At 59.5% G+C, this 15264-nt stretch overlaps 6 protein-coding genes across 6 annotated transcripts; 3 read left to right on the forward strand and 3 right to left on the reverse strand.

Annotated features, from left to right (window-relative positions):
- Nucleotides 1–1438: 1438 nt before the first annotated feature.
- ACO1O0_006559 (uncharacterized protein) lies at nt 1439–3304 on the forward strand (the record flags this gene model as incomplete). The annotated part of the gene is made up of 1 exon (XM_083195945.1): nt 1439–3304. One exon carries the CDS (start codon nt 1439–1441, stop codon nt 3302–3304), a length of 1866 nt encoding a protein of 621 aa, XP_083048961.1.
- A 272-nt stretch (nt 3305–3576) lies between these two features.
- PMU1 (histidine phosphatase superfamily) lies at nt 3577–4814 on the reverse strand (the record flags this gene model as incomplete). The annotated part of the gene is made up of 3 exons (XM_083195946.1): nt 3577–4293; nt 4365–4592; nt 4662–4814. The coding sequence occupies 3 exons, from the start codon at nt 4812–4814 to the stop codon at nt 3577–3579; spliced, it is 1098 nt and encodes a 365-aa protein (XP_083048962.1).
- Nucleotides 4815–5726: 912 nt separating this feature from the next.
- On the forward strand, nt 5727–8013 carry ACO1O0_006561 (Alpha/Beta hydrolase protein; the record flags this gene model as incomplete). Its single annotated transcript, XM_083195947.1, has 2 exons — nt 5727–5818; nt 5871–8013. The coding sequence occupies 2 exons, from the start codon at nt 5727–5729 to the stop codon at nt 8011–8013; spliced, it is 2235 nt and encodes a 744-aa protein (XP_083048963.1).
- A 612-nt stretch (nt 8014–8625) lies between these two features.
- Nucleotides 8626–10477, forward strand: ACO1O0_006562 (glutamate decarboxylase; the record flags this gene model as incomplete). The annotated part of the gene is made up of 3 exons (XM_083195948.1): nt 8626–8897; nt 9041–10292; nt 10388–10477. The coding sequence occupies 3 exons, from the start codon at nt 8626–8628 to the stop codon at nt 10475–10477; spliced, it is 1614 nt and encodes a 537-aa protein (XP_083048964.1).
- Nucleotides 10478–10728: 251 nt separating this feature from the next.
- Nucleotides 10729–12498, reverse strand: ACO1O0_006563 (uncharacterized protein; the record flags this gene model as incomplete). The annotated part of the gene is made up of 5 exons (XM_083195949.1): nt 10729–10859; nt 10932–11460; nt 11545–11783; nt 11843–11903; nt 11959–12498. 5 exons carry the CDS (start codon nt 12496–12498, stop codon nt 10729–10731), a joined length of 1500 nt encoding a protein of 499 aa, XP_083048965.1.
- Nucleotides 12499–13249: 751 nt separating this feature from the next.
- ARG8 (acetylornithine transaminase) lies at nt 13250–14801 on the reverse strand (the record flags this gene model as incomplete). The annotated part of the gene is made up of 3 exons (XM_083195950.1): nt 13250–14278; nt 14357–14596; nt 14661–14801. The coding sequence occupies 3 exons, from the start codon at nt 14799–14801 to the stop codon at nt 13250–13252; spliced, it is 1410 nt and encodes a 469-aa protein (XP_083048966.1).
- Between the last annotated feature and the right edge of the window lie 463 nt (nt 14802–15264).

Consider the following 15264-nt stretch of genomic DNA (forward strand, 5'->3'; position numbering starts at 1 on the left):
GTGGCCTGGTTGTCTCAGCTTTATTCCTATAGGTACTGGTTGTTCTTTACTTATCTCTGCCATTATCTCAGCGAGTGAGTCCGCATTGAATTTCTCGAGGCTCTCGTGGCCCCATTCACTGGCCTGCTGCTAGTAGTTACTTGGGCTGTCCTTGGCCGGAATGATGGAGATTGTGATTCCAGCGCTTTGAGAGCGGCGGAAAGTAATCTGGGTTGCAAATCGCGTGCAGAGGCCGCTGTCTCTTGGGAAAGGAAGCCCAGTCAACCCTTCGAGGACGGAGCTTTTGCCGCTGGACTGGTGTCCAACGACGACGAGCTGGGGCAGAGCGATGTAGTCCCCGACGCCACAGGCGAAGAGCCCGTCGATCTTCTCCAAGAGGGAGGAATCGACGAGTCCGTGAGAGGAGCTCCCCATTGTTTCTGGCTGAGCGTGACCTGTCTTCCTTTGTATTTTGGTTGATATGATCAGGGCATGCGGGTATGGAAATGTGCGACGAGGGAAGATGGCTCGGTGGAAGACGGAGAAGAAAATTTGAGAGATGGAAAAGTGAAGAAAAAGAAAGGTAGGAGGTGAAAGACTCGTGGAAGACAAACGAAAATACTGACGCGACGTGCCCAGGGAGGTAGCCGTCACCAGCCGGCGGCCAGCTGGCGAAGCCATCATTCACCTGTCGTTCCGCTTCACACGGGAGGCCATCCGTCGAGGCAATCTTTCGAGGCAGCCTGTGGACTACCTTTGGTTAGAGGCCACTGAAGGCCAACCATTTCCGGTTTGCCTTCTCTCTTCCCCCCCAGATCTGTTTTTGTGCCTTTTACTTTACAATTTCCGTCTTTGGAAAAAAAATCACAGTGAGATGATTTACGGACAGCTGTTGTTAAACGTGTGGGACCCGTCGTTTGGGAGTCGGTTCTGACATGCATACGAAAACACAAATGATATACTACTTGTAATCAGAAAGAGAGACAAGCAGACAGATCCATTCCTGTTATCAGTAATAGATGCGCTACTATGTATTTAGTATAGATGTCCAAGTATTACTTGCCACATGAACCTATGAACCCATGAACCCCCAGAATCTAGAGATTACGGCAGCACCCCCGACCTCGGGAGCCTGATCCGAACCATGACCAATCTCCCCTCAAATTAAGCATAAGCGGTATCAAGCCTGTGGAGACAATCCAACCAGCATGCTGGGCTGATAAACACTTTCTCGCGAGGGGAGTTCCCAAAAGTGGAAGGTCGTGATAGTAGCATCCCTCCCTGTGTGGAGGAGGAACGAGCGGGGAAGCGGTGGGGGTCACGGCATACGGTACGGTACATACGATATAAGACATGCAGATCTCGCCATGGAAACACCTTTTCCCCCAGTTTATTCAACATTGGTCTCCTGGGCATATCTGGTCATTGACGAGGAATATCTATTGAATCTTGGTTCACAATGCCGTCCCGTCTGTCGGTGCTCGCCCTCGGGGCAGCAGCCCTCCTGTCCCCTGCGCTGGCTCAGTTCCCTCCCGACCCCGAGGGCGTCACGGTGATAAAGTCCAAGTTTGACGAGCGCATCACCATCAGCTACAAGGAGCCCGGCATCTGCGAGACCACGCCGGGCGTCAAGTCCTACGCTGGGTACGTCCACCTGCCCAAGGGCACCCTCGAGGGCGTCGGCCAGGAGCAGGACTATGACATCAACACCTTCTTCTGGTTCTTCGAGGCCAAGGAGGACCCCGAGAATGCGCCACTCTCCATCTGGATGAATGGGGGGCCGGGCAGCTCGTCCATGCCGGGCCTCCTGAATGAGCATGGGCCCTGCACCACCAACCCGGACTCCAAGACGACCACCCTCCGGGACTGGTCCTGGAACGACAAGGTCAACATGCTCTACATCGACCAGCCCGTCCAGGTCGGCTTCTCGTACGACGCGCTGCGTAACATCACCGTCGAGCTCATGGGCGAGGTGACGACCCTGGAGCCCGGCAGCCCCGTGCCCGAGCAGAACGTCACCTTCAGCACGGGCACGCTGCCTAGCGACGACCGCAACGCGACGAGCTGGGGCAGCCGCAACGCTGCCATCGCCATGTGGCACTTTGCCCAGGTCTGGTTCCAGGAGTTCCCCGGCTACCACCCCAACGACGACCGCATCAGCATCGCCACGCAGTCGTACGGTGGGCGCTACGGCCCGGCCTTTGCCGCCTACTTCCAGGAGCAGAACGAGAAGATCCGCAACGGCACCTGGGAGGGGACCGAGGGCGAGCAGTACATCCTCAACCTCGACACCCTCCTCATTGTTAATGGCTGCATCGACCGCCGGGTCCAGTGGCCGTCGTACCCCAAGATGGCCTTCAAGAACACCTACGGGCTTGAGACCGTCAATAAGACGGTGTACCGGGACATGGTCGATGCATACGACCGCCCGGGTGGGTGCCGGGACAAGATCGATGACTGCCGAAAGGTTGCTGCCGTCTTCGACCCGGACAACACCGGCGTCAACGCCACCGTCAACGCCATCTGCGAGGACGCCGAGACCTTCTGCACCAACAATATCCGCAACCCGTACCTGGAGCATTCCGGCCGCAACTATTACGACGTCACCCAGGTTGACCCGACCATGTTCCCACCGCCCTTTGCTCCCGGCTACCTCAACCAGCCAGAGGTGCTGTCCGCCCTCGGCGTGCCCCTCAACTGGACCGGAGGATCCGGCGCCTCCTCGTCGGCGTTCCGCGGCATCGGCGACTACCCGCGGCCCGGATGGCTGGAGGACATTGCGTACCTGCTGGACAATGGCATCAAGGTGACGCTCATGTACGGCGACCGCGACTACGCGTGCAACTGGATCGGCGGCGAGGACGTGTCCCTGGCGATCCCCTGGGCGCACCAGGACAAGTTCGCGCGGGCGGGCTACGCGCCGCTGTGGGCCAACCACACGTACGAGGGCGGGCGCGTGAGGCAGTACGGTAACCTGTCGTACGTGCGGGTCTACCAGGCCGGGCACGCGGTGCCGTCGTACCAGCCCGAGACGGCGTACCGCATCTTCAACCGCGCGCTGTTCAACCGCGACATCGCCACGGGGAGGGTCGACACGGCGGCGCACCCGCACTACCGGACGAGGGGTCCGCATTCGACGTGGCATATCCGGTCCGAGGTGCCGGAGCAGTATGAGGATTTCTGCTACATCCTTGACCCGAGCTCGTGCACCGAGGAGCAGATCGATGCTGTGTATGCGGGGACTGCCGTCATTGAGGATTATGTGGTGGTGGAGCCGGCGTATAACCCGGAGGCTGCTCCTGCGCTTGTCTCCAGGGGATTGTAAGTAGATGCCGTTTCCGAGAGAGATATGTGACCGTGCTAACGACATGTGTAGCCCGGAATAGATATGGGACTCTGTCTAAATGATTAGTTTGAAGGAGATGTTAGAAGTGACTGCAAGTTAGCCTAGACACGCTAGATTGCAGAATGAACAGCCCCCTTCATGACGTAAGATTAGATGGCATAAATCGTAACTGGTATAGTATATGTGAGTCTGGTCTCCAATGTAATTCCTCAAATGGCATCCATCTCAGAACACCCATAACCCCTCTCCCATCACGGTTTCGCCGTTGGCGTCGGCCCAGGGGACGCCGTAGGTGTCGTGCACACGCACCCCTGGCCCTCGATGCTCTCAATCGGGGGCGAATCGCAGGTCGAGTAGGGCTCGTGGGCTACAAATGTCGGTTTGGGCTGTAGATCAACGACATCGGCGCGGACAAGCACGGGGATGATCTGCCCCGTGCCGAGGCGGAACGGGCGGTGGTTCAGCGCGCGCAGGAGGCGCGAGATGATGCCCTCGTGGGCAGTGATGCTGACCCAGGTGGCGTGGTCGGCGCGGAAGACGTCGTCGAGGGCGACCTTGGCGCGGACGAGCTCGGCGGCGTCGGTCTCGCTGTCGTCGGAGCTCCAGAGGACGTCCTCCTCGGTGAAGCCGAGCTCGAAGCGGTACCAGGGGAACAGCTCGTGGATGCGGGAGCGGTCAGAGCGGCGGTTACAGGTGTGGACCGTCATGCCCTCGCGGAAGCCCTCCTTGACGGTGGGGATGAAGGGGTGCTCGACGGGCAGGTCCAGGTCGCCAAAGGTGAGGTTGGCGGTCGTGGTGCAGCGGGTCAGGGGGCTGGAGTAGTAGGACTCAAAGTGTGGCATGTTCTGCGTCGCGTGGCGGTCTCTGTAGTAGGCATTGGCCTTGCGGGCTTCTGCGCGTCCGTCGGGGGTTAGGAGGGGATCGGACCAGGTGGCGGTGCCATTGCCGGTCTGCTCAGCCCAGTAGCACTGTAGGTAGATGTCAGACAAGGACACGCGATGACAGAGATGACGCAGTGAAGGCAGAAGAGGACACTCACATTCCAGGCGGGAGTGCCATAGTAGGACTCGGCCGCGTTGTGCCAGCCATTGCCATGGCGGCCCATGAACAGCACCTTGTACTGGGACGAGCCACCCTCAAGGCGGGCGCGGGCGTTGAGATGGCGCACCCAGCGATTAAAGTGCTCCCATTGCGACTTGGTGCCCCTGGGATCAAAATCCTCGTCTGTCAGGTAATCTCTGTCTATGAGTCCGAAATTATTCGACGCCTGCTCGCACGTGTTAATTCAGGATCTCGGTGAGACGGGTAACGAAGCGGGAGGGTGCTGGGCACTGACGTAGTCGAAGCCGCTGGGGTCGGTCGCGTTGTCGTCCTGCAAGAAATAGCCAGGCTCCGATGTGTACTCTATCGACTTGCCCCTGGCCTGGTGCCAGTTGCCTAGGGCCGTCGGTATCAGCCCGAGGGCAGTGCATAGGACAAGGCGCTTCATATTGTCGATCGGGATGAAGAGAAGAAACAGAGGACGGTTGGTGGATTGCGCTCAAGGATCGAGACATGTGGGCCCTGCCGAGTTCTCCGCCGATCCACCGCCCATTCCAGTCTGGGGAAGTTGGAACTAACAGGCATCTCAACTGTTGCCAAAAACAGATTCTCAAGTGAAGATTTCATTCCAGCTCGAGATGGATATAAGAGTTGTGAGTTGTTGACAGGCGAATGGTGTTTCCAAAGGTTACGTCGAGGCAAACGGAGTGGGTGTTATCTGTTGGGACCTACTACTACTGTAGTACTAAGTACTGGGCAGAAGGTAGTAGTAGGGCTGCCCCAAGACATCTTGTTACACCGTCTGACCTCGCAGGTCAGGTGCAGGAATAATCAGTTGGAGTATTACGGATAGACATTCAAAGCCTCCAGTCCCCAGGCATGGAAGCAATTCGCCCATTCCCTGCTCGAAATCTCACGTCATCGGGAATCACGTGGGCGCCCCAATCTAGGGGTTCACGTGCTAATCCTTTGGCGGTTTGTCACCATTTCCAGAAGCTTGCACAACTGGGCAGCTTGCCATCAGCTTTCACATGTCAAATCCAAATTCTCGCAATCATTGGAGGCCATGAACCAAGACTGGAGCGTCACGAGTCGCGTGGGCCAGCGATCGGCTCGGGGACCGGATTGCCCAGTGCAGTTCCTCTCGTCTTCCTGAGTCTTGACCCTTGAGTGCTCTCCCAAGTCTCCTTTCTGCCTTCATGGTCTGTGTTCCATCCGCAACTGCAGACGCCCGTCTCTCACCGCTCCTTGTGACTTCGTGGCCCGTGGCTACGGCAGGGCGCAGTGTACGGGTGTTCAGAAGCGGCGTTGGCCGTTGTACCGGTCCAAGTAGCAAGGTACTAAGCCAACACACGCCACCATGATAGACCACGTCCTGGGCCGCCCGTCGTCCAAGTCGCGGCGCCTCCAGGTCCTGGCTGTCATATCCTTCTGGTCCGTCTATCTCTACAGGTATGGCCTCTACAAAATGTATACCTCTAGTACCATGTGCTAACCGTCACAGAGGACACAAGCATGGCCCCCCTGGCGCCCAGACGCTCTCGCGCATCTTCTCCAGGCGCCTGACACCGTGGCAGACGGCCGTCCTCACCATGCTCTATCTGTATGCTAGCCGCAACTTCAGCGCCCTCGTCGGCCTCGCCAGTCCTGAGCCCATGGCCAACATGTACGACACGACCTACTTCCGCGCCACCTGGGTCCTGACGGCCCTCGACGCCGGCTTCTGGACCGCCATGCGCATCCGCACCAAATGGCTCCGTGATATTGCGAGCATCCTCTTCTCCCTCTTCTACCTCGTCGCCGCCGAGCGCGCCGACGAAAAGGTCCGCAAGGTCCGCGGCATGCTCACCGTCGACCACCTCCGAGTCTCCTGGAACAAGGGCACCACCCCCTATCTCAGCTTCTTCCAGGGTCTCCTGCGCCCTCGCTTCACCCGCTGGCCACCCAGACAGGTGCGCATCCCGAGGCCGTCGCTCAGTGACTATAAGGAGCCCGTATCGGCATGGCTCTATTACGACGGGCCGCTGGCGGATCTCGAGCATCACTGCAAGCTCGTCATTGACATACCCGGTGGCGGGTTCGTGGCCATGGATCCCCGGTGCAACGACGACAAGCTGTTTGCCTGGGCGGCCAAGTCAGGGCTTCCCATCCTCAGCCTCGACTACAAGAAGGCGCCAGAGTTCCCGTACCCGCACGCGCTCAACGAATGCTTTGACGTCTACTCTACCCTCATCCAGTCGAAGGGTCGCTGCATCGGCATGTCCGGAAAGGAGGTGCCCCGGATCATCCTGACGGGCGACAGCGCTGGAGGTAACCTGGCCGTGGCCACGACACTGATGATCCTGGAGACGGCCACGCCCCATTTCCGCCGCTTCACCGGCAGGACCGAGCTCCCGGCGCCTGATGGTTTGGTCTGCTTCTACCCGGCTCTCGACATGAACATTGGGAACTGGATGTCGGACGAGCAAATGTCTCTGATACGAGACCGCAAGATGAGGAAGACCAACAGGTCCATCGTGCGGCGAAAGAGCCGGCAGTATAACGACCTTGTCGGGACGCCGCACCACTCTGACGACGAAGACGAGACTCCGTCCAAGCTTTCCTCGGAGACGGCAGTCGTCGAGGACGGAGCGACCGCAGAGGATAGCACGGCGATGGAGAAGCCCCATCCGGAATTCTCGCACGCCGCCCCCCAGTCACTCAGCAGCCACCGTGTATCGGAAGAGAAGACCAGCTCGCACCACGCGGCGCACATGAAGACGCGCCTGGCGACCTCTTCCATGATCTCCTACTTCAACGACAGGGTGCTCACACCCGAGATGATGCGTGCCATGATCATCCTCTACATCGGGCCGCACAACCGTCCCGACTTCTCCTCGGATTACCTGCTCAGCCCCGTGCTCGCGCCCGAGGCACTGCTGGCCAAGTTCCCCAAGACGTACTTCATGACGGGCGAGAGAGACCCGCTCGTCGACGACACCGTCATCTTTGCCGGGCGCCTGAGACGGGCCAAGGAGGCAGCTGCGCGGCACCACCGCGTGCCCCCCGCCGCCAGCCCCGGGGACAATCTCGCAGAGGAGCTCGACGACCTGGGGACGGCGGAGGTGATGCTCATCCCGGGAACGTCGCACGGCTTCATGCAGTTCCCCGCCGTGTACCCGCCCGCGTGGAGGCACTTCAACCGCTGCGCCGAGTGGTTCCAGCAGCTGTACGCGCACGCCGACAGCGTGCAGGCGCACCACCGCAACAGCAGGCTTGAGCCACCACCGGCCCATGCCGGGTCCACGGGGGAGGAGGCCACCGGCCGGGCGCCGCCGCCGCCGCCGAGCTGGACCGAGTCGAGTGGCGAGGAGGACAAACCCCTGGAGATGACCAAGATCACGCGAGGCAGGGGCTCGACCGTGACGACACAACAGGAGAAGCGTGCCAGCATGGAGGGCCCCCCACCACGCAAGTCGGGCTCGTCGCCATCGCCGTCGCCGTCTAGGCCCAGGGCGAACGGCAACGCCAGGGGCGGTGCAAGGAGGGGGGCCAGGAAGCTGAACAAGAACAAGAGCCTGGTCAAGCTGGATAGCGAGGAGGACCTACTACAGAGGAGGATGCACGGGCTGGCCAGTGGCCTCACGGGCGCTGGGGACGATGACTAGAGACGCGCATTGCAGTTAGGTATTACCCAGGAACATTGCCATTGGGTAGCTTCGCCTCGTAAACGCATCATGTATCGTGATTTTTTCGTCCAACCAATTTCCGTCGTGCTCATGCACGCCGGCGAATCGGCACGGATACACGGGAGAGACCGCATGGGACCGGCCGGGGCGCCTTGGCACGGGAGGGAGCCATGGCTGATCCGCGAGTGGCAGAGTGCCATCATCACCAGTTTCCCATGGGTGGGGTGGTGGGGTGATAGTGACGGAGGGGCCGGATCCGGTGCATGAGGGCAAAGTCTGGTGGTTTAGGCCTTATTAGTCGGCACGTCAATACTTGATCAATCTTGATTCATCGCCCGTGGAATGCACATGTACACATGTACGGAGCCAACATGAACTCATTGTCGCTGGCTGGCCGTCGGGCTGCGCTGGCAGCTCCGCCCCCCTCCCTCCCAGAGCTACGTGAACTTAATAAAAAGCTGCCAGGACACCCGCCCAGCAGCGACATATTGAACTTTTACACGCCAGAGATCTGAATCTTCTTTTTCTTATAATCTTTTCCTCCTTGATAATAATAGACCCATCCACATATCCGTCCCGTCACCAGCAAAGATGGTTCACCTGTCCGGCGTCCCCGACAAGCCGGCGGCCAAGCGGCCCGCTGACAGCCCCCTCGACTCGGGCAAGGCCAAGGCGGCCAAGCCGACCAAGGCCCAGCTCGAGCTGGTAGAGTATGCCGAGGAGTTCAAGGCCAGTGTCTACGGGTCCAAGTACGCGGGCGAGGACCTGCCTGCGGACCATATGAGCGAGGAGTCGATGCCCCGCGACGTGGCGTACCGCCTGATCAAGGACAACCTGAGCCTGGATAACAATCCCAAGCTAAAGTACGTATAACGGGGAGAGATCGAGTTTGTTTGGTCTGCTGCTGCTGTTGAGGTGCTGATGCGTTCCAGCCTGGCATCGTTTGTCACGACTTACATGGTACATATATATATATGCCCCCACCCCCATCCCCCTGTTACACAAGTGATCTTGCTGGCTCACACCACGAGCAGGAGGACGAGGCCGAGAAGCTCATGGCCGACTGTATGCCCAAGAACTTCATCGACTACGAGGAGTACCCGCAGTGCGCCGAGATCCAGAACCGCTGCGTCAACATGATCGCCGACCTCCTCCACGCTCCCGCGGGCTCCGCCGTGGGCACCTCCAGCGTGGGCTCGTCCGAGGCCATCATGCTGGCGGTGCTGGCCATGAAGAAGCGCTGGCGCCTGCGCCGCGAGGCCGAGGGCAAGCCCGCCGACAAACCCAACCTGGTCATGTCGGCCGCGGTGCAGGTGTGCTGGGAGAAGGCGGTGCGCTACTTCGAGGTCGAGCCGCGGCTGGTCTACTGCACGCCCGAGAGGTTCGTCATCGACCCGGAGGAGACGGTGGACCTGTGCGACGAGAACACCATCGGCATCTGCGCCATCATGGGCACGACGTACACGGGCGAATACGAGGACGTCAAGGCCGTCAACGACCTGCTCGTGGAGCGTGATGTGGACGTGCCGATCCACGTCGACGCCGCCAGCGGGGGGTTCGTCGCGCCCTTCGTGGTGCCCGACCTAGAGTGGGATTTCCGCTGCGAAAAGGTCGTGTCCATCAACACGTCCGGCCACAAGTACGGCCTGGTGTACCCGGGCGTGGGCTGGGTCGTCTGGCGCGCGCCCGAATTCCTCCCGCGCGAGCTCGTCTTCAACATCAACTACCTGGGCGCCAACCAGGCCTCCTTCACCCTCAACTTCTCCAAGGGCGCGTCGCAGGTCGTCGGGCAGTACTACCAGCTGATCCGCCTGGGCCGGCGCGGGTACCGCTCCATCATGAGCAACCTGACGCGCACGGCCGACTACCTCAGCGCGTCGCTGAAGGAGCAGGGGTTCGTCATCATGTCCAAGCCCTCGGGCGAGGGCCTCCCCCTGGTGGCGTTCCGGTTTGGGGATGACGACGGCGACGACGACGAGAGGCAGTACGACGAGTTCTCGCTGGCGCGCAAGCTGCGCAGCCGCGGCTGGGTGGTGCCGGCGTACACGATGGCGCCCAAGACGGACCAGCTCAAGATGCTGCGCGTGGTGGTGCGCGAGGACTTCTCGCGCAGCATGTGCGACAGGCTCATCGCCGATATCAAGCTGTCCATTGCCCTGCTCAAGGAGACGGACCAGGAGACGCTGCAGAGGCAGGAGGAGCTGATGAGGAAGCACTTTGCCGCCCAGGGCCGGAGAAGCTCGCAAGCAGTGTACAAGGTGAGTCATATACCGACGCGCAGTATATGATTTCTTGTTTTCCTTTCCTGTCTTTTTTCCTCCCTCATTTGATTCTTTTTAGCCAGCGATGCCAGCGATGCATGACGGTACTGGCTGACGCGGAGGCGCAGGATGAGAACCACTCTCTCCAGGGCAGGACGGGGAAGACGCATGCAGTGTGCTGAAGGGGCAGGGGGAGCACAGCACTGGGCGGTCAGGATGTGAATCGAGTCATACCTGCGTACGAATAGTGAAAGTGTAATTCATAGTAATATAAGCTGACTCGTCGGCTGCTTTTCCTTCTTGTGGTCTGGTGTGCCTCTCCCACAAGTCTTAGTCTGTGTCTGTCTATACAGCACGGGGGTATCAAAACGCCGTTCATTTCTTCGTGTCCAACAGAAAAGAAAGAAGAAAATAGAAGGAAAGGAGAAATAGATCAAGGCATCAACGAGGAATCCTTCTTCTCAAAAAAGCTCGTGCGAGGCCTGGTGATGCTAGTCGCCTCCCGCACGAGGCACCGAGTGATGAGCAGCATGGAGCAGCCGCCCAGCAACGCACAGCCAGCAGCTATTGGGGCATCAAGGTTAGTTTGCATGCTTAAAGGAGACGTCCAAAAAATCAACAAATGGAGAAACATACTGAGTGTAAACATCCACCCAACGCCGATGGCATCGATCAGGGGTACCGTGCCGCCCACGCCCGCCGCACCAAACGAGTACTGCACAATGTACTTGCCACTGATGGCAGCGGCCTTGAATCGGGGATGCACCTCGGCCGCGTACGTGTTGAGCCCGTTGAACGCCGCCATCAGCCCGAACCCCTCGATGAAGGCGCTCGAGATGGGCAGGCCCATGCCGCCCACGCGGTGGTCCACGCTCCACCCGTATAGCAGCGTGCCCAGCGGGAGAACGAGGAACACCCAGACCAGGCTACCGTTGAGGCGGTCCTCGGCCAGGCGCACGCCGCCGCGCCTCTCCTTGTACCGCCGCACGGTGCGGTCCGACACGTGCCCACCCACCACGCTGCCTGCCAGGAAGCCCACGCCGGGGGCCAGGTAGAAGAGGCCCGAGTACAGCGGCTCTGTCAGGCCGAAGAGCGGGTTGATGATGTGTCGGACCGAGCTGAGGAGGCCGTACTGGTTCATGGACAGCAGGCCACACGTCACGTTCTGCGAGGTAAGTCTTAGCAACTAGGTAGACTAAAAAAGAAAAGAAGAAAAAAGGGAGGGGGGTGCTCTCAGTAGGAAACTCACGGTGAGCAGGATGCTGGGATACTTCCATAGACGAAAGACATGGATCGGGTTAAAGGTCTGGATGATTTCTTGTCTCGTGAGCTTCTTGGGCTTCTCCTGCTCCTGGATGTTGGACAGCTCGCTTGTACGAGGCACGAAGAAGAAGGCCAGGGCCATGCCCAGACACGCCATACCGCCCTGGACGCCAAAGATGACTCGCCAGGACGTAAAGGTGGCGATGATGCTACCCACCATGGGTGCTAGATCCAAACATGTCAGACAGGAGTTCATTCAGATGGAAAGATCACGGTCAGCGTACTTATCGACTGGGCACTGACGGTACTTCCGAGGAAAAACCCAACGGCGGTCCCGCGGACGGTCTAAACCCAGAGTCAGCAGCAGACCTCATCCGGTATTCTCTAAGCTATCACATACAGGCTCGAAGATGTCCGAGAGTATGGTCTGGCCGGCGACGAGGAAGAAGGGCCCCGTCGTGCCGCTCATAACCCACATGGCCGTAAACGTCGCCATGTTGTTGGCCAGGGCGCAGCCCAGCGAGCAGAGGGTGAGCATCGCCGTGGCGACAAGGTAGGTGGATCGGCGGCCGATGACGGTGGTGACGGGCAGCCAGATGAGCGCGGACAGCGCCATGGCGACAAAGACGCCCGCGTTGGCCGTGCTGATGGCCGTCGTCTGCGTGCCAAACGTGGCGGCGATTTCTGGGTTGACCGTCATGATGGACGTGCTCATAAAGGTGACGGGCAGCGCCATCCAGCACACAACGAAGAGGATGATCCAGCGGCGCCACGTCGAGAGCTTGGCGACCACGTCGTCCGAGTACGACGGAACTGGGGCCAGGGCCGGCTCCGGATGGAGCTCCGGGTCGGGGCCGAGAGGGCCATGACTCTCCCCCGGTGTCTTGGCCATGATGCTGGCAAACTGCACGTCAGGGGGTGTCGTGGGAGGAACTTCCATCTTGCTAGATGAGGCCACCCAGGATACGGACTATGAAGATGTTCGAGAGGACTATACAGAACCAACTGTGTACAACAATAGCACGGGAAAAAATTATCCTGACGGGGGCCGAACACCCATATAACACCAACTGAGCTCGTTGCCCCAGTCGGTGAGTGACGCCGAGAGGTGGATCCGCTGGTGGAGTTGTACCGAAGTCGGCCAGGCGCATCGGCGCCGATGGGTTGATGCCGTTTCGTCGTGTTTCCGTGTATGCATTCCAGTCTGTGCGAGTTGGTCTGGTAGTATTGTCTGGTATTGGCCTGAGCACACTCGTGACCGTGTTGAAAAGTTGCTCGGTGGCGGCTGTCCTGGTCCGAGGCTGCTTGACTCACTTACAACTCCAGCTCTCCCTTAGGCTACTCGGTAATATTAGCTGTTCCAATAACAAGCAGAGTACCCAGGATGGGCAGCTCGGCTGGATTGCACACATATCCTAGCATATATGCATGTAGTTCAGCGCCTTGCGCTCCGGCCTTAAGACGGACATGGTCGTGATATTGGCCGAATACCGGCCTTCACAATTCAACACCCCCCGGGTTCGGTCAAGGCGAACGAGTGGCGGCCTTGATATCGGAGCTGACTGTTATTCTTCATGTCCTCGAGTCTCGTTGATCAGATGTCGTCGTCCCAGGCCGTAGCCGTCAGACCAAAAATTGTCTATTAGCTACCAAAAATCGCTTTTCCCATCCGGGCTCGTTGCAACCCCCCATCACGACCGCGTCGAGGCAATCGCATCGTCCAAAATATCCACTCCCTGATTGATCTCCGCCTCGGTCAGCGTCAAGCTCGGCACGAAACGCAGCGTGTTGGTCCCCGCCGTGATGACCAGCAGGCCCCTCTCACGCGCCGCCTTGATGATGGGCGACGGGTCCGAGGTCAGCTGCAGGCCCAGAATCAGGCCCTTGCCTCGTACCTCCTTGACCAGGTCTGGGTACTTGGCCTGCAGCTGCTGGAACCGCTGCTGGAAGATATCTCCCTTAACCAAAACGTCCTTCTGCAGCTGCGGGTCCGACAGCCGCGACACCATGTAGTGCGCGATGCGGCACGCCACAGGGTTGCCGCCAAACGTTGTACCATGGTCGCCCACCTTGATCTTCTCGCTCACGTTCTTGTTGACGAGGACAGCACCGACGGGGAAGCCGTTGCCGAGGGCCTTGGCCGTCGTGAGGATATCCGGGTGGGCCTCCTGGGGCAGGCCGCCGTGGGCCCACAGGGTGCCCGTCCGAGACATGCCGCACTGGATCTCATCGTAGATGAGCACAGCGCCGACCTCACGGCACCGCTTGGCCAGGGCGATGAGGAACTCGTCCGAGGCGACCTGGACGCCGCCCTCGCCCTGGATGGGCTCCACAATGACACCACACGTCTTCTCCGTCACCGTCTCGTTAATGGCGGCAATATCGTTGTACTTGCCCTGCACAAACCCGGGCACCATGGGCGCGAACGGCTCCTGGTACTTGGGGTTGTGCGTGGCCGACAGAGCGCCCATGGTGCGGCCGTGGAACGCGCCGTTAAACGAGACGACCTCGGTCTTGTCGCCCGAGGGGTCCACGACCTTGCCGACCTTGCGGGCGAACTTGATGGCGCCCTCGTTGGCCTCGGAGCCCGAGTTGCAGACAAACACGGCAGTGGCGTCGTGCATGCACCCCGCCTCGCGCGTCTTGTCGACCAGCAGCTTCGACAGGGCGCCGGTCCAGGGGTTGTAGTACAGGTTTGATGCGTGGACGAGTGTCTTGGACTGTACGATAGTGGCCGTTAGCATGAGTCACGGCTATTTCTCTTGGGCCATAGTCGCTCCGGCATCAGAAAGACATACCTGGTCGGCAACGATCCTGGCAAACTCGGGATCGCAGTGGCCCAGGGCATTGACGGCAATGCCGGCCGTGAAGTCGAGGTACTTGCGGTTCTCGATATCCCAGACCCACGATCCTTCGCCCCGGACAAAGACGGGGGGCGGGCGGGCGTATGTGGCCACCATGTACGGGGCATGCTCGGCGACGAGGGCGGCGCTGGGGGAGTCGGACGAGGGATCGGGGTTCGGCAGGGAGGCATCTCTCTACAGGGGAAGCAATTAGCCAAACGAGCCAGGCGAGATTTCCAATCGACTTGCTACCACTTACATTGATGGCCTGCTTGACGCTGTCCGACAGGTTGGACGAAGCGGTGCTGGCCGAGGCAAAGGACCTCTGCGCAACCCGGCGGCCAGCGCCAGCGGTGGCCAGGGTCGCCAATTGGCGTCGCACCGAGTGCCTCATAGCCATGGTGGTCGCTTTATGGGCTCTGCCTTTCCAGATTCAGCAACAGAGTTTGGTGACGGATGGTGGAGGGGTTGAGGTTGGCTAAGGACGTCGACTTCCAACTTTCTAATGGCGGTAATATTTCTCGGCTGAGAGTCTTATCGATAGTCGGAGCTCCGGTGTCGGTCGGCGTCATCGCCTCGGGTTTGGGATTGAACGGCAGGGCGCAAGCTAGTACTATTACTATGATGCCATTTCCCAACGTTTGATATTAATCTAACCTCTTCTTTCTTCTTTTTACCTTTGGAAGGAGAGTCATACTAAACAGGGTATGAGTCAGTCAACCATGCGGTGTGGCACTACTCGTACGTACAGCTTCGCATCATCAAGAAGCGCACTCCGATGCTCAACCCCTCCATTCCAACCTTCCAGCTAGCCAATGACTCCTTTCTCGCCCAAGCAATAGTAATTGCTCGAGCATTGTGGA

Source organism: Amphichorda felina, assembly GCF_050947745.1.
Source record: "Amphichorda felina strain 45539 chromosome Unknown scaffold_6, whole genome shotgun sequence".
NCBI lineage: Eukaryota > Fungi > Ascomycota > Sordariomycetes > Hypocreales > Bionectriaceae > Amphichorda > Amphichorda felina.